The sequence below is a fragment of the Podarcis melisellensis genome (assembly GCF_964234715.1).
Source record: "Podarcis melisellensis genome assembly, chromosome: 3".
NCBI lineage: Eukaryota > Metazoa > Chordata > Lepidosauria > Squamata > Lacertidae > Podarcis > Podarcis melisellensis.
Window position 1 is genome coordinate 45189222 of NC_138530.1, and position 26038 is coordinate 45215259.

The 26038-nt window shown below is 37.8% G+C and overlaps 1 protein-coding gene across 12 annotated transcripts in view; it reads right to left on the bottom strand.

The window, feature by feature from the left end:
- RYR2 (ryanodine receptor 2) overlaps positions 1-26038 on the bottom strand; it is a 240254-nt gene that overhangs the window by 32494 nt on the left and 181722 nt on the right. For 8 of the 12 annotated variants that reach the window (XM_081905768.1, XM_081905767.1, XM_081905764.1 and 5 more), the window contains 12 exons: positions 25815-25874; positions 23311-23445; positions 20864-20976; positions 18945-19041; positions 17694-17797; positions 16681-16732; positions 15885-15935; positions 12854-12877; positions 6468-6567; positions 4842-4921; positions 3731-3807; positions 3282-3355 (listed from right to left, as the gene is read on the bottom strand). In XM_081905768.1, coding sequence (XP_081761894.1) covers positions 3282-3355; positions 3731-3807; positions 4842-4921; positions 6468-6567; positions 12854-12877; positions 15885-15935; positions 16681-16732; positions 17694-17797; positions 18945-19041; positions 20864-20976; positions 23311-23445; positions 25815-25874 — 967 coding nt within the window. The remainder of the gene's footprint in view (positions 1-3281; positions 3356-3730; positions 3808-4841; positions 4922-6467; positions 6568-12853; positions 12878-15884; positions 15936-16680; positions 16733-17693; positions 17798-18944; positions 19042-20863; positions 20977-23310; positions 23446-25814; positions 25875-26038) is intronic. The other 4 variants (XM_081905766.1, XM_081905763.1, XM_081905761.1 and 1 more) reach the window with 1 other exon arrangement.

Below are 26038 nucleotides of genomic sequence, written 5' to 3' on the forward strand. Positions count from 1 at the left end.
ATGCTATTTTCTTTTTTCTCTCTAGTGGAAAGAGACAGTTAGTGGAAAGAGACACCACCAATTAAAAGATCTCTCTGAAATAATTGTATTAACAAACACCCGCAATGAAAGCTCATAACTTAAACAAGTGAGAAATAAAAATTTGATAAACCAAGAGGACATATTATATACATATACCATTACTCAAAAGAATTAACACATCCCTCAACTTTGAAAAATGTGTTCTTTGAAAATTAGTATATTAGATCTCCATAATTTCAGTATCCATTTTAAGAAACAGCTTTTTGTAGCTTGTTGTGTACCTGGTTGTGTAGTCTACATTGTTCTGTCTGACAATTACACCAATATCACTGGAGCCCTTAAATTTTCAATAGTGTTCATACAGATGACTGCTAGAGGAATTGTGTCTGTATAATTTCTCCTTTCAAGTTCCCATTTTGTTGCTTAGATATCAATAATGTCTACCTACAGTGCACTGCAGGGCTGGAAAGTCCCCCATCACGAACATAAATGGATCCCTGTGTGTGTGAACTTCCCATATGCTTCAGTCCTGCATTCATGTCCCTTATCCTCTACCCAACTAAATGAGGAAGTCCATTCATGAAGAACTCCGTATAGTTCAGGGCAAAATATTTAAAAATTATAGTATTCCATCAGAAGAAGGTTTTCATCATGTATGTGGCTACTTTTTGAATAAATAAGTTGTTGGAGTCTTTGTCTCTTAGAATCATTCATATTTTAGGGAGATTTTATATAATTATAACAGGTGATTAACAAATGACTTAAAAAGGCACTTTCAGTTTAAAATTTAGCATTCTGAATTTCTCAGTTTCAAAGGAAATTAAGCAATTTGTATGTGAAGTTTCAGTGGAAGAGATTAAAGGAACTAACGCTGCAGTCTTATACATACTTGCCTTATACACACTTGAACTCAATGGGACTTACTTTTGCATAGATATGCATAGGACTTGATAACTTTTCCATGGAAATAATGGTTTTTCAGTGGTCTTAATCACCATGCCCAAATACTGCATTTGAAGTTTGTTCAATTGTGATTTCAACACATAGGGGTGCATTTATAAGAAGTTAACTATGGAAGAGTAATGGAGGGACTATTACCTCTTTCCCTGTCAAAACTGATTTCAGCAAACTCACCCTTAGAATTTAATATCTCTACTGAATAATTGGTTTTGAGCTTTGCCCTGTCCACTAGAGTTCATGACTCAGTGAGGAACATTAGCATCTACAACACTGTAAGCGAAGCCTTATCAGCACAGTCATGATTTTGGTTAGCGTGCATTAATGATGTTTACTTTTACACTCTAAATATATCTTCTGTCACTAAACGTCCCAGGCCATATCTGACTAAGTCACACTCAGAGTAGACTCCCTGAAATGGATGGACTTAAGTGAGTCATGACTTAATTCATGGATTTCAGTGTGTCTGCACTGAGAGGGACCTCATCAGACATCATCACCCCTTCCTATCCCACCTCCAAACCCAACTCTGGATCCTCCACTGATTTCCTATGATTGCACAGACCAATGCAGCCATAAAGCCACATTAAATACACAACAGAAAAGCTACAGGAAGACTACAGCACATGGTGGGTTTTAATATCATATGCACACATTTTGTTTACATCCAACCATCACAAATACTTGGCCCACTAAGAAAATAAGCGCCACCAAATGAAGCAGGAAAAGAAAAAGAAAAACCAAAAAAGCTTGCTGCTCTTACATCTAGTGTGCCAGTTACTGTGCAAATCCTGAGAAAGGGAGGAAAAACAAAGATGTGGGGAAAGTTGGCATACAAACGTAAAGTTTGGAGAATACAACCATAATAATAATAATAAAAAGAGCCCACTCTTTTAAATTCCGAGAACAAAAACAAACTACATGATGTTCAGGAGCTGTACAGTGCTGACACAAAGCTAACAACAGGAAAAAGAAAGGCAATTTGTGTGCAATAATTACCACGTTCATGAGTGATGACTGAGGAAGGGAAAGACAGGACATTTATTTTTAAAAAAAGAAAAGGAAAAAAGAAAAACATGAGAATTTGTTTCAGCAGATTAAAAATATACGTAGCATTGCTTTTAGCAATCCTCAATGAATCAAAAGCATCAAATCAGGAAAAAAAAATCCTTCAAATGAGGAGGCATAAATATATCCTGACATTAGATAACCATTCATTCATGTTAGTTATGTATAAATGCATGCCTTTACAGTTTAAGTAACAGATGTAGAGTTTTAAAAGAAAAATGAACTTATTAAAATGGAAATCCAGGAGTTACTGTGAATACTTATAAAAAAATTAAATTATGCCTTCAGTGTCCAAAGCATTCTGAAGAATAACAATGGATCAAACAAATCTGTATGCAATCTGACTATCTTTACTCATATGAGCTGACTTTACTCAAATGAGTGAAAAATAAATGTGTATTTTCATACCACAATAAACAAGTGGAGCCCATTTGAGAAAAGAACAGAATTTAAAAGAAGGAGTCCTAATGTGCTTTAATGGTTTTCAGTCAAGTCAATGTGCATGGCTTTTAGCTTGATGAAAACATTTGAATAATAAAGGATATACAAGTTATAACAGCTGGAGGCAAAATAACTACTGATACATGCAGCATAAAAATATGAGTAAAGAAATTACAAAATGCAACGGTAAATAAACATTCAAGTTTTTCCCCTTTATTTTAATGAATAAAAATATGAGAAGTATTAGCTGAAGTAGGTTATGGAAGAAATACACTGGTTATACAGAGAAAGGATTGGTAGAACAACTAAACATAATTCAGTGATCCTGGACAGAAACAATAACAATAAAATAGTACAAAGAGACAACAAAGGAAAATTAAGAATGAGGTGATGATAGGGATAGAAGAGGCAAACTGGTTCAAAAGCAAAAGTTCTGATACTTGTATTTTTTAATGAAAAAAAACTGAAGAAAAGGATTTCAAAACATTTCCAAGCAAAAATATTTCTGAAGAAGCCACCTTTCTGTGGTGTTATTAATTTTAGACTTTATACATCTAATTGTTACCTGTGGTAAAAATGTAAAAGAAATAAAGAAATAAAATCCCTCAGGAAAGTGGTTTCCTGTCAAAGTTCAATTACCCTCTAAACAATTTGAGGATATAATATTTAAATAACTAAAGAATGTGGCTTTAGTATGCAGCGGTCCTTCACTGAATACATTTCAACATGACTTACTTTTTTCAGTGGATTTAAGGGGGAAAGTTACACATAATTTTTCATTAAGATGATAATACCTGATCCTTCTTCTGTTACCATGCCAAGGCCCTCTGCTTTGTTCTGGCGTTCAAAAGCATTTAGGTCAAGAACACTAAAATGAAAAAAGCAATGCATAGTTCCAGTTTTACCACAGATTACATTATCTTATGTTGTAGTGAAGTAAAATATACTTATGTGAATCAAGTGTTTCTGGCAAAAGCATTGATCTATCACAAAAGAAGCATAGCCTTTAATGGGTTTTTTTTAAAGTAAATGTGCCTTGGCTTCAAGAGAATTTTAAGGGCTTAATTATTTCAGAGGAACAAATAAAATATGCTGTGAAACTTGCTTAGGACAAACAACATCCACAGGTAGGCACTTTTTTTGCCAGGCTAATAGGTATTTTGATACTGAATTTGGTTTCTTCATGTCTAACGATAACATAGCATATTTAGTAATTTAAAATAATATAGTCATTTTCTCTTACCTACAAGACTGCATAAGACCAGCAAGGCTCTGAAAGAAGCCTACATCCTTTTTGTCCTTGAGGTAGTCAAGCATTTTCTTCAAACCAAAAAGAGGGAAAAAATGTTGTGTATAGTACTACTGCTACTACTACCACTATAATCTCCAGCTTGCAAATAGTAAAAGCAGTAAAGTACACAGATCCATATAAAACACAGGAGAGACACAACAGAGCAGCAGCAATTTAAAAATAAAAACCAATAGCATTTTTAGAAGATACAAAATTTCTGGATGATTTAAAAGAGAAACTTTAGGGTGGAAAGTGAAGGACTGCATTTCAGTGAGAGTGAAAATGCAACCCTTGGCATCTCCAAGTAGACAGAAGCGGCCCCCACTGGGGTACAAAAATCACCCCAAAAATCTCTGTCCAGTTTTCTGTGAGGCTGTGAGTTTAGACAAGCACTGGGAGCTGAGCAGTAGGAGAAATGGCAAGGCAGTATGAAGGTAGATCAATCAAAGAGTGTGCAAGTGAGAATTAGCCAGTTAAACGGCCACAGTAGTGTGGCAAGATGTGGCATCGTATGAAGAATGGAGGCGGCTAGGAGATGGGCCCCCAGCTGTAAATCAGCCAGGCACAAAGCAGGCAGCTGCAGATGAGCATCAATCTCTTTCTCTCCTCCTCCTGCTCCCCCACTACTGAGTTGAATCCCTCCCTCCTTTCCCCTAAAGTCAGGAAAAAAATTAATGCAATATGCGCCTTTTCAAAGTTCAAAACTTGCAGGCTTCTTGCCAGTTGGGTTGCGTGGAGGCAAGTTTACTGGAGCCAAGTGGGATGGGGCTTAGGCTGGAGTCCTTATCCCGCTTACTTGACTCAGGGCCTTTTATGTTACGACGCTCTTTTTCTTGTCACCACCCACCTGGATTCTGCAGGGCTGGTAGGCAGAAACAGAATTTTTTACTGCTTGGGCAAGCAGTCTTTACAAAATCTGAGAGCTCCAAAATATTTCCTTATTCTTAATTAGTCACAAATGTTAAGCCGTCTTCAAAAAGTACATCTATTCAAAGTAAATACGAGAATACACTTGTGTCTGAAATGAAAGAAATAATTAACATTGAGATACCAGCTAAATTACCTGCTGAACAGTAGAATTTCCTCCATTCAAGATGGCAATCCCAAGTTTTAGGGTGGCTGCAACCATTGGACCCATCTCACCTGAAAAGTAAACATTTATTTATAATACTTCTAAATAATTTGTGTGCTGATAAACATACAAACAATTTAAACAGTAAAACATGAATAATATAAATTATGGTTAAAAATTAAGAGAAATAATAAACACCATTTAGACCATAAAAGTTTGATGCAACACACATATTTTTAAAAACCAGAGATAAGGCTGGGCAGTTGTCTATCTAAAGGACATTCCAAAGCAATGCTGTCATAGCTTCCCCCTCTTATGCATGGCCAGTTGAAAATGTATACTTTTTTCAATTAATGGGCTGATAATTTTTTATTTACTTTAGTTAATATAATTCAGTTATATACAGTCACCCATGAGGTGATTGTAGAAACAGGTATTGAGTTTTGGAAAATTGGACACCATAGTGGTTGGCCACTGTGGGAACAGGATGCTGGACTAGATAGGCCATTGGCTTGATCCAGCAGGCTTTTCTTATGTTCTTAATCTTTCCTAGTACTTTCCCCAACACATGCGAAAGAAATCCACCCCCAATACCAATGAAATGCAAATGGCAGCTTTGGAGAAACCGTGTTGGAACTATTTTGTCCTTGGAGAAAAGGGGTTAAATTTTGGCTGCTGAGTTGTTATAGTCCTGTGGCAGAGGCGGATTTAGGGCAGTGTGACTGGTGCTAAGCCTAGGAGGTGCTGCACGGCATTACAACTATGATGTAGTGAACTGAGCAGAACAGAAGGCGAGAGGCAGGAGACCACTGAATGTTGGCCTCGCACAGGACGCCACTGAAATTTGAAAGACCAAAGTCTGCCCTGCCTAAGGCTGTTCGGGCATTCTCCTGTGGCTGCTTTTAAGTTAACAAATTAGCTGCAACCAGGCAATTGATGTCACTTTTAATTTTGACTTCAAACACCTCAGAGAAGCAGAACGACAGGGGTCTCCCTCCTACTTGTATTCCCCAAATCTACACCCAGTCCGAGAGATTCATGAGCCGGTCATCTCAAGGAAGAGAGATGGATGCTTGTAGCTGTCACTTTAAGTGAAGAAATTAAATCCTCACTCAATGCCTCTAACTAAGCTCTAAGCTGAGAAGATCTGGAGGCTGCCTGGAGACCAGAGACACATGCGATTTTGCTTCCTAGGTATTGTGGAGCAAGGAGCAGCAAATTTGCCTTGAGAGCAGAGACAATGCCACCCACCCACCCACCCACCTGCAGGGCTCCTGCCTACACCTTGAAGTCATCACCTCTTCTGATTCCATCAGTGGCACCAGAAACAGCTTATGAGGACCAGCATGGGCTGCAGGCAGTAGCCTCATGTGCTGCCTCTCTCTCAGCTCCAGTGCTGATATTAAGTGAAGGTCGGCCCTATTTTTGACACCTATGTCTCCTTCTGGCTCAAGAGAATACCTTCCACACCTTTGTATACATACACACTTCTGGCCAGGAATATTTGGGAACAGAAAACAAATGTTGACCTTTCTGATAGGAGCAAGATGGAACAGAATGTTAAATTAAAATCTTCAACAGATATAGCATATACATATACAATTTTAAAGCCTTTACCTTTACTGGCACTAATTGTCTGAAGGACCATTTCAGCAGCTCCTCGATCATGCAGTCTTGCTTGCTGGTACAGGAGCTTTTGCTTTTCCATTTCTTTTTCCTAAACATAAATCCCAGCCATTTAACTTAAGTTCACATTTGTACCTTTTATGTAGGTATGAGCTCTATAGCAACTTTAGTCTAATACAGTATATGCAATACTGTATATCCAACATCTCTTTTACAGACTTCCGATCTCCTTGCTCTTTTTTTCGTATGGTAGAAATTTAGTGCCAGGTTTTTCAGTGAAGAATTGTCTCAACTGGAAATAATTAGGCTGGAATTCATATACCTGAGTTTGTATATTGTCTTGTCTCAAAAATGTTGTTTTGTACTATTCTGGTGCTGCAATTTTCACATTATGTTACAATATTATCTAGTTTGAGTCTCTTATTAAAGTTCAGTTCATCTCTCTTACAATTCCAACTCACGCAATATGATAAAAGAATATGTTATATATTCAGTGACTATTTTAGAAGATGCAAAATTTAGGGAGATGTGTCAATTTCAAGTAAGGTGACATAAGAGGGTAAGCTTTGGTTCACCTTTAAATTTTACAATTTTGATGTGCTATAGATGGATGGGCATTGACTGATCTTTACTTTGAATAAATCTCAAACTCTAAAAAGGATAATAACTCAAAAGCAAGAAGGCAGAGCTAAATCTAGATAGCTTTTAGCTTTCAGCTTTCATGTAATAAATGGGAGAATGCTGGAAAATTTAGAATTATAGTGAAAAGTTGAAGTTGCATAGAGCCCTATAACTGGGAATCCATCCAAAGGTCCAGGCTAATGGAGCATGGCACTATTAAGTCATATAACATCAAAAACCGCCACATTATGCAGGACCTAAAAGCAGTTGCAGCAGATGTAGTCAGTTTTGCTACCATAAACAAAAGCAAAAAGAAAGAAAAAAGTAGACACTGGAAGACAGAAGAGGCTTAAACAATTTAAAACTCTGGATATTCAACATCAAAAATCCAAATATTTAGGTGGGGGAGAAAATGTATTTAATAACAGTTAAAGAGGGAAATCCTTAACTCAAAAGTTCTAATTTTATGCACACTTGATCGGGAATGAACAACAGTAAACTTTATTTTCAACTAAACACGATGATGAATGGACTGTGTCAGTTATTTTGTTACCAGAGAATTCTTACATTTGCTGCTGCTGCTCTGTAATCATAATGTGAAAATAAAATGCATAACTATATTATTCTCTTCCTATGGCTGAAAGTTCTCAAGTGTTATAAGAAATCTAAATAAAGCACAGATTAGGAAAAGTGGAATATATGGCAGCGCTGCATCCCATTGCGGCCACTGGAGTTTGAAAAGTTTGCATTTTTGTTTAAACCTCTTCCTATGAGGGTAGAAACAAAAACAAAGACACACACAACCAAGACATGACAACAACACCGTTTCAATGAAGCTGCAATACAATATTTTGACTCAAAAATCTTTTGAATATTTTTTCTACATTTCTTTTTTTTTAGACCCAACCATCTTTTTCTTTCCATTCCACAGAAAAAAATCACTTATCCATTTTTGTCATCATTTTAGAAACAATAACAACAACACATTAGCATGAGGGCTCTCCCCTTTCAGCTGAAGGAGAGTTGAGTGGCAGTAATTTTGTATTATTTCACCAGGAAAGTCATTTCCAATAGCAAGTGGTAGTAGCAGTGAGAACAAAATCCAAAAAGTTATTAGAGATCACTATCTAATTTTTCCCTTTAAAGAGCAATTGAGCCTATACAAATCCATTTTATTTGTGAAGAGGCAGGAAAATAAATCAGCTTGGAAAGAGGGTGGGGGATGACAATTCAGAACACAAAAAGAAAGTGATTTGAAGAAAAGAATTGTCGCATACTTTAACACAGAACACAAATATACAGGTATGTGACAAATGTAATACAATCTTGTTCCTGCTGAATGTCTTCTCCCACTTGAAACAACACTATTAAATGTGTTATTATAGATTAATTTCACAAATAGTTATGTGTATAACGGCTCAACAGTTAGGAAGTTGCACATGTTCTGGAGAGATGCATGCAAGATCACTGAGAGAGTGAGGTATGGGGTGGCGGCAGCCCCAGACTCCCAACTTCCATTAAAATAAGTTCATCTCCAGCTGCTTTAGAACAAAAGCTTTAAAACAAAATGTGAAAGCACCGTTTGAAGCAATTACTTTGTGATATTGTTTTAAACCATTGTTTTAAACCAATGAATGTAGTAGAGTTTTTTTTTTTATTTATCCATAATAGTAAATAGTGAAGTTATGATTCAGACCCACGGCAAATTGAACCACATTTACGTAAGATGTTAATAGTCAAGAAATTCCAGAAGAATTTATTTCAGAATCCCAGAATGTTTACATCACAGGTACTATGCTAAAAGTAATGTGTTAGGAATGAAATTTTATCCTTTCACCTACAAGCAGATGAAATGACTGAAACTTTAAGACAGTGGCAACCCTATCACTGAGGTTGCTGGATCATCTGGATTTTCTGGATCCACAAAACCCCTCCATTTTGTTGGGTCGCTTACCATGGTAGTGGTAGTGCCTTCTCTCTCTCTCTCTCTCTCTCTCTCTCTCTCTCTCTCTCTCTCACACACACACACACACACACACACACACACTGTTCCACTATTTTTCCTCTACAGAATGCCATCAGAATGTGTCTAGTGTGTCCAGGAATCATTGCAGAGGCATTCTGAGGAGGAAACAGGGTAGCTTCTTCAACCAAAGCCAGTGCTAGCAGCCCTTAAACAGTTTTTAAAGGAGAGAGAGAAGCCACTACCAACATGGGAATTGCAGTGGCAAATCTAAAGGGACCCAGTTTCAGCTGAGACCCAGAAAAACCAAGATCTCACATCCCAGAGCCCACTAAGTAAGGCAAAGGGCTTAAAGGCTCTTTCCACAAACAGTTTTCTCGCAGCAGAAAGCATACCCTCCACCTTACATACCATCTGCATAATCTTCTCAGAGCCATCTCATGAGATCTCAGACAGCCCCCAACTTGTGAGATCTTGGAAAGCAAAGGTGGTTCAGGAGTTCTGATTTTGTGCAAAGAACATAACCCTTGCATAAGTTGAGGGTGCACTGTATTACAGATATGGAATACTATAGATAAGCAAACTTTATGGGCTAATAGCCGTAAATAAATTTGAATTTGAATTTGATAAGCAAAGTAACTTGGAAAATATGCTATGAAGTTTTGCCCAGGGAAACAAGTATTGAAAGCAAATGGTTTGTGCCAATTGTCAAGTACCGTAACAAATAGAGTGTATCATGCAAATAAATGTTGTTATATCTTTTTACAGCCTAATAATGCTGCAGTTGCACTCAGCTGAATTAAAAATGATCTATCTAAACTGACATGCACACAAAAACATATTGCAGCTGTTTCGGGAAGTCTCAAGCAACCGTAAACCGAACAATGTATCAGCACCACAGTGAATCAATCAGGGTTGTACTCTTCCACTAGAAAAAACGACTTCAAAAAAGGACTATCACAGGCAAGTGAAAAGCCATTGTTGGATCCTAGTCACAGAATATTAAGAGAATTCGTTAGATGCACATAAAAGCGATAATGGGAAATTATTGAAGTATTGTAGTATTGTAAGTGAAATGAAGGGACATCAAAGGAGAGCTAGTTGAACCACCCTCAAGTATTAATGTGGTGTTATAGTTTGGGTGGAGGGGGCCCTAAACCCTAGACATTAATAAATGACAGGATTTTGACTATTTGGAGTATTGAAGGTAAGGTTGCAGGCCAGTGGGAAAATACAGGGAAAGTTTCCTCCAATGCCTCATCTGGGATAGAGGTGTTAATATGAGGAATACTTGGGCCTGGGAAGACAAAGGTTGCCAAGGTAATATGGCGTGTGAGAGGGGTGATGGGGAAAGTGTGTCTTCAGCAATGTGTGCTGGGAAGAAGGGAGAACACAGAGAGATCCACCTTGGGCAGGCTGGCTGCAGGCAAGCTGGGCGAGATGCCTTGGACTCCAGTGCTGGAATCCTGTGGTGAACAAGTCCCTTTTGAGACCATGCTGTAAAATCCCAACTCCATCTAAACTCAGGAGTAACCATGTGAATAAAGTATATTTCTTAGAGCTACGACAGCCTCTGCCACGTCTTCAAAGAAGCACAGATCCTAGCTGAGGGTCAAGACCCCTGGAATCCCATGCATGGCTTGGCAGTGATTGGGGTTGCCAGTAACAATATAATGTGGCAGTAATTGGTAGGATTTGACTATATATAAATTAGTAATCCTATGCAAAATAACCTAGCATAAAGCAAGACAGTGTAAATTAAGCCAACAGAGTTGTACCAGATCCACACACCATTCAGTAGTGAGGCTGCTGATGCTCTGCCTAAGCCTAGCACAGGGAAAGCGAGCCCTTAAAATACTGTTCTACGCTGGGTTGACAGGTCACATGACAGAACTGAAGAGTCCACAACTGTTAGCTTCAGTATTGCTATAGCCGTGAATGCTCCCAGACCATTAATTGATCCAAGCGGAGTGTTTCAATATGTGAGTTATGAGGAACAGGTTGCTGTTATGTGGTATGAGCCTTATAAAAAAAAACCTGAGGAATTCATCACTCTATGGTGAAGACACTGGAGGATGTGCTATATGTGTAACTGTCTTCTTGTGAAAGAGATTATTAAAAGAAATAAGCTCATCTATCCATTCACAGGAGTGTGAATGAAAATGCTTCAAGGTTTGAGTTGAAGAGACTAAGCCATTTAGTGGGATTGTTGAACAGTCAGCATTTATTGATCAAGGTAAATGCTTTAAAACCCTCTATCTCACAAAATTTGTAAAACAATGAGATGCCAACCAAGAGAAGTGAATATAGCAATCCTGAATTACAGCCTAAGGTTTAACATTTACTATCCAATCCTTTGAAATGGACATAACAACCAATACCTTAGGTTCTTTAGTATAGGATGAAAAGAATTAGTGAGGTTAATTTTCCTAACCTACTGAGGGTAAATATGAAGACTACGGTGTATTATATGCGGACAGGATTAGAGGCAAAAAGACTAATCATGACTAATACAAAGAGGGACTTCAAATACTGAAACATCTGTCAGATAAAGGGATTGTCAATGCTGAAGACTGATGAGTTCAATAGAAATGGCAGTATCTCTTTGAACAGTGCTTCTGATAATATGTTGACAGTTCATTAACATCACTGTCATTTGTCAAGGACTAGGAGACTTGTACAACGCGGGTGGCACTCTGGGTTAAACCACAGAGCCTAGGGCTTGCCGATCAGAAGGTCGGCGGTTTGAATCCCCGCGACGGATTGAGCTCCCATTGCTCGGTCCCTGCTCCTGCCAATCTAGCAGTTTGAAAGCACGTCAAAGTGCAAGTAGATAAATAGGTACCGCTCCAGCGGGAAGATAAACGGCGTTTCCATGCACTGCTCTGGTTCGCCAGAAGCGGCTTAGTCATGCTGGCCACATGACCCGGAAGCTGTACGCCGGCTCCCTCGGCCAATAAAGCGAAATGAGTGCCACAACCCCCGAGTTGGCCACGACTGGACCTAATGGTCAGGGGTCCCTTGACCTTTACCTTTAGGAGACAGCAGTTTGCATGGCTTACATTGAGTTAATATATGAGTGCAGGATATTTCTCACTTTGACCTGTTTGCTGGCCTGGAAACAAGAATGGGTTCTTGTCCAAAAGTCTTCTTTTATTAGAAATATAAAATTTGAAGTCAAACTTTTTCAAAAGTCTGCCACTATTTATAAAGTAAAATTAAACATTTTATAATCAGTTTTCAGACAAGACTCTGTATTTCATTGTTTACCCTAGTATATTGTTGCATCGACTATGGCACAGTACGCCAGGATAAATAGTAACATAAGGTCGTTATACAGCAAATTATCAGTACATTCTCTGACACACATGATGCCAAGTAATATTTTAATCCCAATAAATAACCAAATAGACTGCTATCAATTAGAAATGGAAATAGTCTCTTATTGATCAGTCTCTGTTCAGCTTTCACAATCATAAATTGCACTGTGGTCAAGAGTACTTAGTCCACAAACTATATTTTGAAGATGACAGAAAATAAATGAAAAGTTGCTTCATTTGCCATGGGGTTTTTGTATGGCATACCTAATATAGTTTATTATTCTAATTCTTACAACAGAAACTGTAGAAAGCACTGAATTAATTTTTTTAAAAAAGAGCATGTGTCACTCTTGGAACTGAAAAGATTCAGAAATGTATGAAAGCATCATTAGAGAGCTTGTCCAAGATGTTGGGTCTAACAAAACTAAATACCACAAAATTAGACCCACATAAATACACACACATTATTTTACCTTGCTGCGTTGGGATCCTGTGACCTTAGGGAAAGGCGAGGATAAGAAGTGAAATAGCAATAAGAAAAAAGTGTCCAAAGTACTCCAATGATAACTGATCAACCAAATATATATTTCATAAAAGAACTATCCCTTGCTTCCACGACTCTGTAGGCAACTTAAAACAGAACAACTAAAACAAGGAAGAAAAGTCTGAATCTACTTTATGCAGTTATTCAGTTAGTCCTTTTCCTCTACACAACAACTTTTCTTTTCAAAATTAGAATGACATATTAAAATTTTCCTAACAATAGCATTAATGACTTCCAAATGTGCACAGTGACAGATAGGGAAGCTGATTAATCAACTTTTTTCCCTTTTCTTGGTCACTGGCAGTTTCTTTCATTCAACCATAATTCTGCTGGATGCATCTTGCTAGAATACTCTAGAAATATATTCTGCAAAAAGTACTTTAAAATATGTGAAATTTTTACTAAGATTTATCACAGACATATAAAAGACTGAAATAAACTAGTTAACAAAAACAAACAAATGTAGTTCATGGACAACAATGATTAGTAATCGCGAACAAGGATGATGGGAAAAGACAGGGAGAGGGAGACGACAAAAAACAACAGCTCTACATCCAAACAATATTTAATGTGTTTTTCACAGTCTCTGTGAACTATTTCCATTTTACTGATGAAGAAAGAGGAACACAAAAAGCTTTCCTCCTACATTTACCTAAAAAATCTAACAGTGCACAAATCAGCACATATAATCACTTTCTGATAGTGGTCAGCATTTATTTATTTTTAAGTATATGTCCACCATATCCATTGGGCAACATTCCAAGAGCTGCTTGCATGTTGTCTTCTATGAAGGAGAATGACCCATGAACAAACAGATTCCTTACTGAGTGCCTAAGAACATTCCGTTGATCTTATATATATATATATATATATGTGGGAAGCCCCTGAATATGAGCATTTAGGAGGTGGGAACTGTGCAATCTGATCTCTTTATTTTCAGTTAAATAAATAATACTTTTTACTATATTTAATTTCAATTAATGGCCATTATCACATGTGCTGTAGACTATATACATCACTAAATACTTTTACATATCAAAACAAAAATGCTTCATGAATGTTCTTGATGCAGGTAGGAAATTTTTTTTCTTAAAAAACCCACATACTAACACTTGCAACATATCTACCTCCAGGACCTTTATTGGATGTAAATAATATCTTCCGTATCTCTAACATGTGAGATAACAATATCCCTTAGATTTTTAATAACTCGGTTAATTGTAGTTTTTGACTTATCACACTGACACATCTCTCAAGTTTGCATGAGAAAACTACCCAAGTTCTTTTTTTAAAAAAAAATAGTGTTTCAATGATAAAGCATATCAAGAAGATTGTTGCCCCCTAAAATAATTTATCTCTACCCTTCTGTGTGCAAGATAGGATATTACACCAGTTGAGTCTTGAGAAACACATTGATTTTGATTGTTGGCTGACAATAACCTGGTTAATCTATGAAATTATACACTGATAATGAATAGAGACATATAATCATGTAGAGGCGAAGACAAATTAAACAGGAACAAAAAAATTGCTAAGTGGCAAGGAAATCCTAGAGGATTGTGGTGAGTAAAATCCCACAGGGTTTGGTTGTGTCTTGCCAGTTGCTCCTATTCAGCATGTAGATAGGATTATCTGGAAAATATATTGCAGAAATGTAGAATCCAGGGTCATTAGTATGATAGTGAGTGACACCTCTTCAGCCTAGGGCTCTGACTCTCTATTAATTATCTTGCCATAATGGAGTACTGATGTAGAAGAGGTGACTGCTGCTGAAACCAGACCAAAATAATGGTGAGCTCAGAGACTTTAGAAGAACAGGCAATTCTTAGCCTTGAAGTTCTCCTAAACCAGCCACTTTCTTGGAAACATTGCAGTGAAGTCATGAGGATGTTACTTCTTATGAGAACACCAAGGAACAATTCCTGTGAAACTCTGTACTTGGGCATGAACACCAAAGTACAAAATATGTGAGTGGCATATCCCTTTGTACATCACCTCCATTCCTGCTTAAAACAAATGTAAAGCAGTAGGGTCCCTATGCATATTTATTTAAAGAGAGAAGAATGGGACTGATATGAGATGCAAGCACCGTTCACATTTCAATCATCCTTCATGTGTTTTGATATTGGGTACAAAATGTCTTGCAAGGACCACCTCTCCTAGCTACCTTTTCCAGCATCTTTCTATCCACAGGAATAGAGGGAACATTCACCCTCCACAAAAGATAGAAGGGAAATTCACTTTATTTTGGGGTGGCAGAAGAAAGTTGAAGCAACAGGAGGGTTTTGTAAGGAAAGCCAAATCCTGTCCTTCCAACTGAAAACTTCATAGAACTTGAAGGGGCCTAACTTTAGTAATAAAATCTACAAGCAACTACCTTTGCTGGTACTTGGAGCTTTTGGATTATGCAGATTACAGCAACACACCTCATAATGGGCACTTACAGGAAGGAAGATACTGGAAACAGACTGCAACTGTGCAGCTACATCTTCACTGATCTTCTCTTGCCTTTTGAGCACTATTCTATGTGCTGATCTTGGCCTAGAAAACATTTTACATACTGCATCTAACGGACAAGATGGTACATCTTCTACCTAATATCAAGCTACAATCTCTAGGATCATGTTTTAAGATTGCTTGTATGCATTTGGAGAGCAAGGGCACTGTGTTTTGTCTACTTACAACTTTTGCAAAGAATATTTTCCAAATGGCTACATTTTAAATGTGGAACAACATTCCCATCAAAGCCCTCACTAGTGTATTTTGAAAGCAGTGTAAAATCTGATAATTAGATTTTGCTTTTAGTGGTGTGGTATTCAAACAGATAAAATGGAAGGATAGTTTTGCTATGTCTAAAGATCATTAAATATAGAAAACCATGAACCAAAAAATGCTAGTTAGATGTTATGAAATAATGTACAATATAAAACATAAGATGTAAACAGTAATAACAATCTTACTTCAAAACTCTTGACTTCCTCTTCATTATCATCATCTTCTTCATGGCAGCTCTGAAACCACGTGAAAAGAACACCATACTTACAAACGAACTTATAAATTCAAATTCTCTTGTTTTACTGACAAAAATCTCCCACTTAAAAAATGTGCTAAGTACATACTGTGCAAAGCCCAAAGTCACACAAGTGGACTTCCCTGCACTAAATGGTTTGCCCCTTCCCATTTTCTTCCCTGAAGTCTTCTATGTTTCATGTAATATGCTCTGGAGAGTCCCCAACCCCTTGGAGCAGTGGGAAGAAAAAGAAAGAGAATCCCCATTGTACAGTACTCAACAACTGGGTCTTTTACAGTGCTTGTGTGTGTTTATAGTGATAAGCAAACTACCTTGGGCTCAGTTTTTAACTGAACTCAGCCAACAGATATATCTTACTCAAAGAAATTATACCAGCTGCATAACAGAGTCTGATCCCTACCCCAAGACCCTCCAAATACCATTTCCTTTTAGCCCTTTACCTGCCTGTGGCTTTCAGATGCCCTGGGAAAATTACATTTCTCAAAGCTCCTAGCATATTGCAAACATTGGAGTGAAAGACACTTATCCCTCCCAACCTGCTACTGTAACCAGTAAATGGTGGGTGGGATGAGTCAGATTAAAACCTGAGTTAGAAAAGGATATGGGGAATCATATGGGGAATGCTTTTTAAGGTAAGCATTGCGAGTCAACAAGGTTTGCATTTATAGTCAAACATTTACAAAACTTGACACCGCAACTAGAGATGAAAAAAATGAAGAAAATACCTTTGCCATTATATCAGCATATGCCATATAAAGATAATCTTCTTCCAGTTTACTGTAGTGTAATAAAATAAAGAATAAGTGGTTACTGTTTATCATAAAAGAGACAATTGTTACATACCCATGAAGGGTGCTCAACATGACATCAGGTAGCAGTTACTCCTAGTGGTGCAGGCCAAACAGATCATTGTCCAACTTTGACAAGGCTTCTGATGTTTTGCTGTGTCTATAGCTAGTTCTATGGTGGCAAGCCACCTTGGCCGTGAGTCCTGTTTTCGTCTGGCCTGGCAAGACAGGGCCCTGACTGACTCTAGCTGCAGAAGCTGAGACTGCTTAACAGACTCTTAACAGATTCACTATTGTTTAGTGTATTTTGGTGGGGTGAGAGGTGTTTGTTGCTGTTACTGAAAAGTGGCAAACAAATAAAAAATTCCCTCACATTATTTTGCCTGTTCTCCTAGAATATGGTTTTCAGCAAATGAAATATAAACAAACAAGGTCCTAAGGACAATCGTAAAATATTCAGTTAGTAATTGTTTTGTGCTTGTACTTCAGTAACAGAAGAAAAGACATCAACATCTTTCAAAATTCAACTTTGCTCAACTTTAGCTAAAACATTTTAGTTGAAATAGCTATAGCCTTTTCTCTTTTAGTGATGAGTATTTTTTTAAAAAAAGAGAGAGATGGATGAATTCAAAATTAATTGGTATTTATACTTCACAATCCCATTTAAAATCCTAGGAGGGAAATAACTGAAGAACAATTAAAACACTGTGTTATATCCAACCAAGACATACTCAGAGCACACCCGCTGAAATCAATGGATCATGGCTAGTCCAGTGATTTCATTGGGTCTACTCCAATATTGATTTAGTACAATAATACAATTCTATGAACTGGCCCTAATTTATTTACATTTAGCCCATTACTATTTCCAAGTGAACTAAAAATGCAGATCTGGAGAGAAAGCAATTAATGAAAAATCATAAATATCCTCCCTCTCCCATCACTCTCACCATTTTTCAGTTAATGCTGTTCGACTGAACAGTAAAATAAGCTGGTGCAAAGGATCAACTCTCTTAATACATTCATCTTCTTCTGGTGGTTCTTCTCCAGGTTTCTATTAAAAAATATGAAAAAATCAAGATTTTAAATATTTGATAACTTGTAAATGTGTTTATGTAGAAGTCTTATTCATATGCCATCAAATTTACTTCCATATAATTGGGCTTAAATGAGGGATGCTTGAGGAATTTGTTCTTTTCAATATGAGCTGAACTAATCCACATGCCTCAGACTAATGTGTGGATCAGAACTCAGTTGTCCAAAGACTTTCCCCTTTCCCAAATATTATGTCAAAGCTCTTGACTAAAAAAAACACATCAAACTATGCAGTGTCTTTTTTTCTTTAAAAAATGTTTAGGGATACTCTCATTTTCCTACTCATATTGAAATACTGCCCCTCAATGAGGCCAAACTTAGATCCACAAAATGTTTAGGGGTATGCGTTGTGTACCCCTGCATCCCCCCAGAAAAAAGCACTGAAACTATGTTTTAAAATAGCATGTTACACCGTCTGCTAGCTACAAGAACCTGTGAGTCCCTCTGCACAAGAGTCGCCAATAGGTTTTTTAAATGGCTTTGCTATGGTCTCTTGAGAGTCTAAACTTAATCACATTGGCTAAAGAATTTCTAATGCCAACTGATGTCCATAAAAGAAATAACCACAGTCTCATGTCTTGTTGAAATCACTTTTATCTGAAAATCACATTACTGCTTGCTCATCGCAGCTCCAAACATGGAACTGGGGATCTGACTACATTATCTTCCCCCACATTTCCTTCACTGCCTCCAGTTTCCTGCCTCTCTGGATCTTACTTGCTGAAGCAGGTATTTTAGTCCAGCTGTTCAAAGTTCCTTTGCAGGGCTCCCTCTTGCCTGCTTTCCTGTTTCCACTTGATCCAGGAGTTTCAATGTGCCCTAGATTTAGGGACTGGGAAAGGTCTATTTTTCTCCCTATCCTAAGAATATGGTTGATCAGGCCAATGGCCCAACAAATCTAGCACCCTGTTTCACAGTGGCCAAGCAGATGTCTGCAGGAAGCCAGCAAGTAAGACCAGAGCACAAGAACAGTCTCCCCTCCTTTTGCTTCCAGCAATCGGTGGCATATTCCCTGACGTTGCCACCTTTTGGAACTGCCATGCTGTGCACAGCAATTGCCCTCAACATCAACAAAAGGTTTTAAATACCATGAACTGCAAACATACTGCTAAATCTTCTATCAGTGTGTCTTCAAAGTAGTGGTCTTCTGTTTCCACCCACGACTTGTCATATCCTTGAAGAAAGAGATTGACAGCTCGATGCCTGAAAAGGAAAAGGGAAAGTGGTGTGTGTGTGTATGTGTATATGGCCATTCCATATTAGTCTAAATTTCGAACATACCAAATAAGCAAAATAAATAACTACAACTGGTGAACAATTTTTTTAAAAAAGGTCTTTGTTCATTCCTTAAAGCTTATTATGAATTAACTGGATATTATATGAGGATTCACTGACTATTAACATTCTATAAGCATGATCTGAAACTACATGTCACCTTTCCGCCCTTCTATAAAGTCTTGACTATAAGAAGATTAAATAGATAAATAGATGATAGATGATAGATAGATAGATAGATAGATAGATAGATAGATAGATAGATAGATATAGATGATAGATAGATAGATGATAGATAGATAGATAGATAGATAGATAGATAGATAGATAGATAGATGATAGATAGATAGATGATAGATAGATAGATAGATAGATAGATAGATAGATGATAGATAGATAGATGATAGATGATAGATGATGATAGATAGATAGATAGATAGATAGATATAGATAGATGATAGATAGATGATAGATAGATGATAGATAGATAGATAGATAGATGATAGATAGATAGATAGATAGATAGATAGATAGATAGATAGATAGATGATAGATAGATGTGTGTGTTTCATGTTTTGTGGAATGTGATCCAATTTTGAAACTGAATTCTGATGTTATAGTTTTCATTCTCATTGCATTACATTGTACACTGCTTAGAGAGTATTGTGATTAAACATTATATACATTGTCTAAATCAGTAAATAAAGTAAGAAGCCTGTACTCTACGTGGGGCTGCCCTTGAAACTGACCCAGAAACTCCAGCAGGTGCAGAATGCCGCGGCGAGACTCTTTACATGGTCCTCACCACAGGATCACATCCACCCAGTGCTATACCAGCTGCACTGGCTCCTGGTGGAGTATAGGATCAGGTTTAAGGTGCTGCTTTTTAACCTTTAAAGCCCTATACGGCCTAGGACCCTCATACCTATGGGACTGCCTCCTCTGGTATGCCCCAGGGAGGACCTTACAGTCTGCAAACAACAACACTCTGAAGATCCCGGGCCCTAGGGAAATGACTGGCCTCGACCAAAGCTGGGGCGTTTTCGGCCGTGGTCCCAGCCTGGTGGAACACACTCCCACAAAAGACTAGGGTCCTGTGGGATTTGACATCTTTCTGCAGGGCCTGCAAGACAGAGCTGTTCTGCCAGGCCTTTGGCCAGAGTGCAGTCTGACCTATTTTCCTTTGTATAAGAACAAGCATGAAGGGGGCCTCCCAGCCTCTTCACAGGTCCTTATATGATCAGTGAAAACAGTTGGTCCTAGCAAGTATTAACCACTCTCAGTCTTAACCTGATAACTTCCATTTGTCCAGATTTTAATGTGTCTGGATTAATTTTAAGATTTATTTTAATTAACTGGTGCCTGATTTTATGTATACTGTGTTATTTGTATGATGTTAGCCGCTCTGAGCCCAGCTCTGGCCGGGGAGGGCAGGGTTCAACTAAAAATTATTATTATTATTATTATTATTATTATTATTATTATTATTATTATTATGTTTCTTTTAGCAAAGTACAAGCAGAGAAGCCAATAAGGCTTGCAGAGCCTGACTGGGAGCCGCTATGATTGCTCTGATCAGCCACAATAATTTTTAAAGGAAGTGTATAGCCAACCTGCTAGGCATTTTTAAAGTTAACCATCTTAGTTCCTTGTTCAATTGTATTCCCTCATTCACCCCTCCCCTCCTAGTTAGCTATATACCTAGGTGGACAGCAATATAATATACACAAATCTTCATGATCACACGCACCGTGGAAGATTATATAGTGGTGCCATTCTGAAGCAAGCTACCACCGCTCTTTTTCTCTGTTTGGATAGAAGTTTATGCCATACTGCTTTTTTTGATCTCTGAGGATGCTCAACCTGTAGCGCACAAGGAAACAGAAAATAGAAATCAGACACCTCTTCTAGACTGTTGCTTTATTGTTGTTTTTTAATTAAAACCTCGTAGCAGTTGCAGGCCAAAATTAGTATGCTGAAGTATAGTGTTAGCTTCTTATTGGTTCATCTAAAATGCCCTAAGCCTAGAACACAGTGCCCCCCCCAAAAAAAAATGATCCCCAGTTAGGACATCTTGCTCTACTGGTTTTTAAAATGTAAAAAATATTATATGCAGTACTATGCATATAATTTGCATAGTATGTACAATAACCAAATGCACATATATGCAATAGATGCAATAGCCAAATGTTATATAAATGGCAAAATGAAAACCTTTTTAAAAGGTTCTGGTCATCCCCATTCAAACCTTTGCCAGAATATTATGGCCACAATCTAGAAAATTATGCCTCTAGCAAGTCTTTGAAAATATGTTTCTTGAACAACTGCTCCCCTGTTGCCCCACAGTAAACTGCTTTAAAATATTAGATTTCAGAAGTCATTTGTAATACAGCATGCAAGTCTGCTGTCCAAAGGAAAACAAAGCAGATATTCCACAGGAAACATGGAAGATTTTGGATATGCTTAAAGTTATCTGGAATATAGCTTACTACTTCTAGTAGTGGTGGTAGATGAAGGGACTAGCAGGGGAAAAGCTTTTCTTTTTAACTTCCCCACTTCTGATTTGAAAAATAAATAATAGTTCAGAAAACATTTAAACTACCCGTGGCATACTTGTTTATTTTGTAAGAAAGATCAAGACCATTAAAAAAAAATTAATGTTAATTGGAGTTAAACAGAATTAGCTAAAACATAAAATATAAAGAAGGTTACAAATGTTGCATACATTGGTCACCACAGATTTACTTGGGAAACAATATTGGTTTTTATAGTTAATCAAAAGTTAGTACTTCAAATCACATGCTGGTGAGGTCACTTTTAAATTAAAGAACAGATCTCTGATAAAAGAGACAAATTTACCTAATTACCATGGGAGGGAAAGACATAAGGATTATACTGTGAATACGGAAACATAATTAGTCAGGCAAAGAAATCAAAGCACCCTTTGGAGGTAACTGTGTATTACAATTGTGTATTACAAAACAACCCTCAGTGCAGAATAAACAAATGTGGAACAAGCATGTTATGAGAATGGGCATTTAAAAATGTGATTTAAAATATAAGTTAAAAGACAAAAATATATTCATGGGTAAATAAAACTATTAATAGGTAAAGCTAACATAATTAGCAATATGAAAAGACACTCCATACTTCCCCTTTTGAAAAACTTTCTGCCCCGACTAGGGAATTTCTGGAAGTAATAATAAAAAGTAAAGTAATAGATGAAGCAAAAAATGAAAGACCAAAACAATGTACTTTATGTCACATATAGCTTTGGAGAAAAGTGGAAAACATTAAGACTTGATGGCTTTTGCTTTAGGGCCAAACAACACACAAAGTCAAACATGTCACCTGGAACTGTGTGAATATTTTTAAAAGTGTACACAGCAGTCATTTTGAGACCCAATCAGGATCTCAGTAACATTTCCTCCTGCACTGTGTAGTCTCATGAACAACTCCAAAGCTGCTAATTGGCATGGGAGGGAAGCTCTATTATTGTGTCAGTGGGATGTTTCAAAATATAACTGGAAAACCAGTCTAACTGGGAGGATTACCATAAATCATGTTGACTTTACTCTGGTGGTAAGGTAAAGGGACCCCTGACCATTTGGTCCAGTCGTGACCGACTCTGGGGTTGCGGCACTCATCTCGCTTTATTGGCCAAGGGAGCTGGCGTACAGCTTCCGGGTCATGTGGCCAGCATGACTAAGCCACTTCTGGCGAACCAGAGCAGCACATGAAAACGCCGTTTACCTTCCCACTGGAGCGGTCCCTATTTATCTACTTGCACTTTGACGTGCTTTCGAACTTCTAGGTTGGCAGGAGCAGGGACCAAGCAACGGGCGCTCACCCTGTCATGGGGATTTGTGGTGGTATGTGACATTAAATTGTTAATGTCCTACTCATGGACAGCATGGAAGTTTTAAATGAAAGCTAAAGAAAATCATTGAGTTATCCCAGCAAATACTGTGGAGCTCTGTATTAAAAATACTTATGTATGCGCTTCTGAGTTGTTTTTCTGTAAAATACACATTCTGAACAAAATAGATTCCTGTGTCCATAATATTTTCTCCATACTGTACTATTGTAGTAGGAATCCCAGATTCCCAAATTGTCACAATGCTACAAAAAGTATATTTGAAAGCCGTAGTTGAGTGCCTTTTTAAAATACACTTTAAGAAAATTAAAATATCTAACCTGTTCCAGATGAAAAAGTACACTAGCTATATCCAGGACCCTTTCCACCGTCTTCTCTGGATCTGAAGTAACTTCAGTCCGGTTTGGTAGATCTTTGTAAAGAGCAACCTGCCACCTAATGGCGGGATCTTCAAGCTGCAGGAAGAAGGGATTTTATGAAGAATGTAAGCATTAAAAATAAGTATCAACTTGCTAGGACCATTATAATCCATTCTTCTAACCAGAACTAGCCTATGTGGGTTTGTCAAGTTACCCCATCTTTTCCTCCAGAATTACTAATGCTGGGCAAATAATCAAGTAGCAAGATACAACCTACAGCAGGGGGGAATTTATATAATTCACACCTCCAAGACTAATACATGGACCAAAATGTAGCTATCCCTTCGGATTTCACACTTTTCCAAATTTTGTGATAGAGTTATTGGCTCAAAAATGTACTGAAATGTTTAAAAATGCATATTTTAGAATATATTTTTAGAAATCTCAGTTAAAATACATATTTAAATACAGATAGGCACACATGCACTGCAGATTAATGTGGAAACGGGGTGGACAAGTGCAAAGCTGACATGAACTGGACCAGTCCATCCATCCCTACCTCCAGATGTTGTTGAATGACAACTCCCATCATTCCTAACCACTGTTCATGTTGGCTGGGGCTAATGAGACTTTGAATTCAACAACATCTGGAGAACCACAGGTTCCCCACCCTTCTCAAAGGGGATAAAAAAGCTGTTTTGACTTTCTAGTCTACCATGGTAGCATGATAGTTAATGAGTTTCAGTGGTCCCTTGGTTAAGGGCTGATCATAAATAGCATTATAAAACTTCTTAAATTAGGCCAGTACTATTTCAAAGCAGGAGTGTCTAGCTTACTGAATACAGCAGGGCTTAGTTCTGAATAAACATTCATAGGACCACACACGATGCAAGAAGTGGCAAAAAAAAAAAAAGCACCCCTGACCATTAAGTCCAATCATGGCCAACTCTGGGGTTGCAGCACTCATCTCGCTTTATTGGCCGAGGGAGCTGTGGGGATTTGAACCGCTGACCTTCTGATCGGCAAGTCCTAGGCTCTGTGGTTTAACCCACAGCGCCACCCGCAAAGTGGCAAGTGAACAGCAAATAACAGATAAGAGCCAGATGCTTGCATAAATGAGGCTACAACTTAATTGTCACAGAAAGAAGAGATTTGGTGTAGGCATGGGTTGAATGATCAAGCAGCACGTAGGTTACTCTCTTGTACATAAGCTTGCAAACATAAAATACACTATTTCCCCCAACCATGCCTCTAATCTACTCCCCATCATTGTCATGCAGATACCAAGCAGCCAATATCTCCATTAGCTCAAAGGCAGAACTTTTCAGTAGCTTAACAGTTCCAACTGCTGCAGGATAATTAGCCTTCCAGATATACAATATGATATATTGTTCTTTTATTGTATATTCCTTTCATATTTATATATTGTTCACTGCTCTGAGGAGCTTTGAAGCAAAAAGTGGTGGGTGGGTGACTGTGCATGTATATTAGGATTATTCATTAATTTATATACTGCCTAATACCAAGATGGCTTTTAAGACATATCTAAGAATCATATTAAAATATGTCTATTGTATATTACAGTGATTCAGAAATGGTTCTGCAAGGCAGTAGCACGATGTGGAGGCATTAAAATAAAAGAGCTCTCCATCCATCATGTAGATTGCAGAGTTCCTGCGCAAGGGCCAGTTGCTCCCAAAAAAATGCAGTACAGTGGTACCTCCGGTTAAGTACTTAATTCGTTCCGGAGGTCCGTTCTTAACCTGAAACTGTTCTTAACCTGAAGCACCACCTGAAGCTAATGGCGCCTCCTGCTGCGCCGCCGGAGCACAATTTCTGTTCTCATCCTGAAGCAAAGTTCTTAATCCGAGGTACTATTTCTGGGTTAGCGGAGTCTGTAACCTGAAGCGTCTGTAACCCGAGGTACCACTGTAGTGTCATAGAAACTTTCCAGTTGAGGGTGCAATATACATGGTAAGCAACTCTTACATATTACAGCTGCTTCAAAGAGCTGTTGCCACACAAAAGTGCTTCCGGCAGATGAGTGAAACATTGCAAAGGTTAATTGCCACTAAGCCAGTAGCATGCTACTCCAAACAAACCACAATGTGAAGCCAAAGTCTGTTTGAGTGCAACCATCACAATCTCTGGTTCACAAGTAACACCAAGTCAAGGACAGTGATTTGTTGCTCCTTCTAACATTAGGGAAGGAGCAAAGCAGAAGTAATCTGTGAGTACACTCTATAAGTAGAAAACTAAACTGGATATTCCTAAACTATGTGCTTTAACCTAAAAGGCCATTAAAACAGCTACACAAAGGAGTGTTAGTTCCTATGAAACACAGGGCAAAGCATGAGATATTTGACTCTTTTTAAAACAAAACAAAAAACTCAACTACACAGATGGTATCATGAACACCATACAGAAGATGCAAGGGGGACCAAGATGCAACACTTTAAAATTACCTTGCCCTGTAAGTGAAGGTTATTACGTATAATATCTCGAACTTCATCTTCTGTGTCTTTCTGCCAAGAAAATATACATATTATCAATAGGTTCATTTTGTTACAAGCATGCAGTTCTGAAAATGCTATATAACAGATCTGCAAGTTAATCATATTTGCCAGTAGTCAAAACAGAACAGATTATATTCTGAATGGTGGTGGTAAGACAGTATATGGTATATTAG